The sequence below is a fragment of the Apteryx rowi genome, unplaced genomic scaffold, assembly GCF_003343035.1.
Source record: "Apteryx rowi isolate R43461 unplaced genomic scaffold, aptRow1 scaffold_1046, whole genome shotgun sequence".
Classification (NCBI taxonomy): domain Eukaryota; kingdom Metazoa; phylum Chordata; class Aves; order Apterygiformes; family Apterygidae; genus Apteryx; species Apteryx rowi.
In genome coordinates, this window is record NW_020447249.1 from 55,035 (window position 1) to 56,998 (window position 1,964).

The 1,964-nt window shown below is 71.3% G+C and overlaps 1 protein-coding gene across 1 annotated transcript in view; it reads right to left on the reverse strand.

The window, feature by feature from the left end:
* ANKRD13D (ankyrin repeat domain 13D) overlaps positions 1-1,722 on the reverse strand; it is a 4,328-nt gene extending 2,606 nt beyond the window's left edge. The window contains exons 1-5 of the mRNA XM_026067640.1: positions 1,625-1,722; positions 1,409-1,533; positions 1,030-1,075; positions 811-954; positions 3-157 (exon numbers count right to left, since the gene is read on the reverse strand). Coding sequence (XP_025923425.1) covers positions 3-157; positions 811-954; positions 1,030-1,075; positions 1,409-1,498 — 435 coding nt within the window. The 5' untranslated portion in view covers positions 1,499-1,533; positions 1,625-1,722. The remainder of the gene's footprint in view (positions 1-2; positions 158-810; positions 955-1,029; positions 1,076-1,408; positions 1,534-1,624) is intronic.
* Positions 1,723-1,964: the final 242 nt, after the last annotated feature.

Genomic DNA, 1,964 nt, shown 5'->3' on the forward strand with positions numbered 1-1,964 from the left:
GTGGAGACGATGGGCGACGTGAGCCGCCCGGCCACGTGCTCCTCCGAGGGCTGCATGGCCGCCAGCAGCAGGTCGGGCTCGTGCAAGGCCAGGGCCAGCGTCTCCGTGTAGACCACCTGCTTGTCGTGGTCCACCTCCATCACCACCGCCCCCTCGTCTGCGTGTGGGCACAGGGGTCAGGGCCACCACCGTGGAGGTCCACCTCCGTCACCGCCACCCCCTTGCCTGTGCGCACCCCCTCCCCTGGTACCGCCAGGCGCCCTGATCCCCCCTTCCCCTGGGCACCACCTTCACCACCACCATCCCCTTGTGGGTCACGGGTCAGCACCTTGGGGCACATCAGGGCACCCGGATACCCCCAACCCTGGGGCACCCTGGGTTGCTGCACCTCTGGCTTCCCTTGGGGCGTATGAGGTGCCTTGGGGGGGTCCCTAAGGGGGATCTCAGGTCCTTGTGGGGCATCTCAAGTCCCCATGAGGCATCTCAGGTCCTTAGTGGAGTCCATCCTTGGAGGTATTCAAACACCATCTGGACAGGGTCCTGGGCAACATGCTCTAGGTGATCCTGCTGGAGCGTGGGGGCTGGACTAGATGATCTCCAGAGGCCCCTTCCAACCTTGACCCTTCCGCAGTTCTGCGGTTATGGGGCATCTGAGGTCCTTATGAGGGATCTGAGGTCCCCGATACTTAAGCGGAGCCTGAGGTGGTCCCCTGGGTCCCTGCAGGGGCGAACCGGGGTGCCGAGGGGGCATCTGGCCTCCTCAAGGCGGGTCTGGGGCGTCTGAGGGGTATTTGGGGGCCCGGGGCCGACCTTCTCCCTTGAAGATGTAGCTGCGCCGGCCCCGCTGCCACGTCATGTGCTCGAAGCCCAGCAGCGTGGTGTCGACCCGCAGGCTCTCGCCGCGCTTCCACACGCGGTACACGTCGCTGGGGCACACCTTGGAGACCAGGGGCACTGCGGGCGCCGGCACCCCCTCAGCAGGCGCCCCCGCCGCCGGGCCCGCGGCCGCCCCGCCGGCCCCCCACTCACCCCAGCTCGTGAACTCCCACTTCATCTCCACGTAGAAGTCGGAGGCCTGGAGGAGAAGCGGGGTCGTGGAGCAGCCGTGGAGGGGCCCGGTGTGTGCGTGTGCGGGGGGTCCCTGCGGGGGTCTCGGGGGAGATGGGGGGGCCTTGGAGAGGGGAGGCGCTGGGGGTCGCCTCTGGGACCCTAGGGGGGGATTGGGGACCGGCAGGGGAGGGTGATCGGGGATCCCTGGGGGAAGCGAGGGTCCTAGGGGAGGTTTGGGGGGGCCCTGGGGGTCCCCAGGGGCTCTCCCGGCTGCCTCTGCGCACCCGGACCCCAGTGCTGGGGGATGCCCGGGGCCGGGGAGGGGGTGCCCACCCCCCCGCCAGGGGCACGGCCATACCCGGCGCAGCTTGCTGAGCAGCTCGGGGATGCCGGCGAGCCGCCGCGTCGCCCGCTGGTAGTCGCGGTACTGGAGCACCAGCTGCACCATCTCGGGGTCGCCCGTGCTCACCGCCTCCTGCAGCACTGGGGGCCACCGGGCACCGTCAGCGCCCGGCCCCGGCGCCCCCCACGGCCTGCCCCCCCCACGCCGCGCCATGCCGCGCCGCCCGTGTACCCGTCCAGCCGTTGGCGTTCTCCCGGCCCACGTTGGCGTTGTGCCGCAGCAGCACCCGCACCGACTCCAGGTGGCCCAGGGACACGGCCAGCTCCAGCGGGGTCCGGCCGCGGGGGTCCGTCAGCTCCACGTCGTGCTGCGGCCGCCGGCGGGGTCACGGCCGCTGCCGCCCCCCCCCTCCCCCCAGTGCCCTGCTGTCCCCCGTTCCCCCCCCCCAGCTCCTTGGGTCCTCTGGTGGCCCCTGTCCCCCAAATCCCATCCCTCAAGTCCCCAAGTCCTCCTGGCCCCTAGTCATACTGTCCCAGCCCCCTCGTCCTCCAGGCCCCCCGGCCCCCGTACC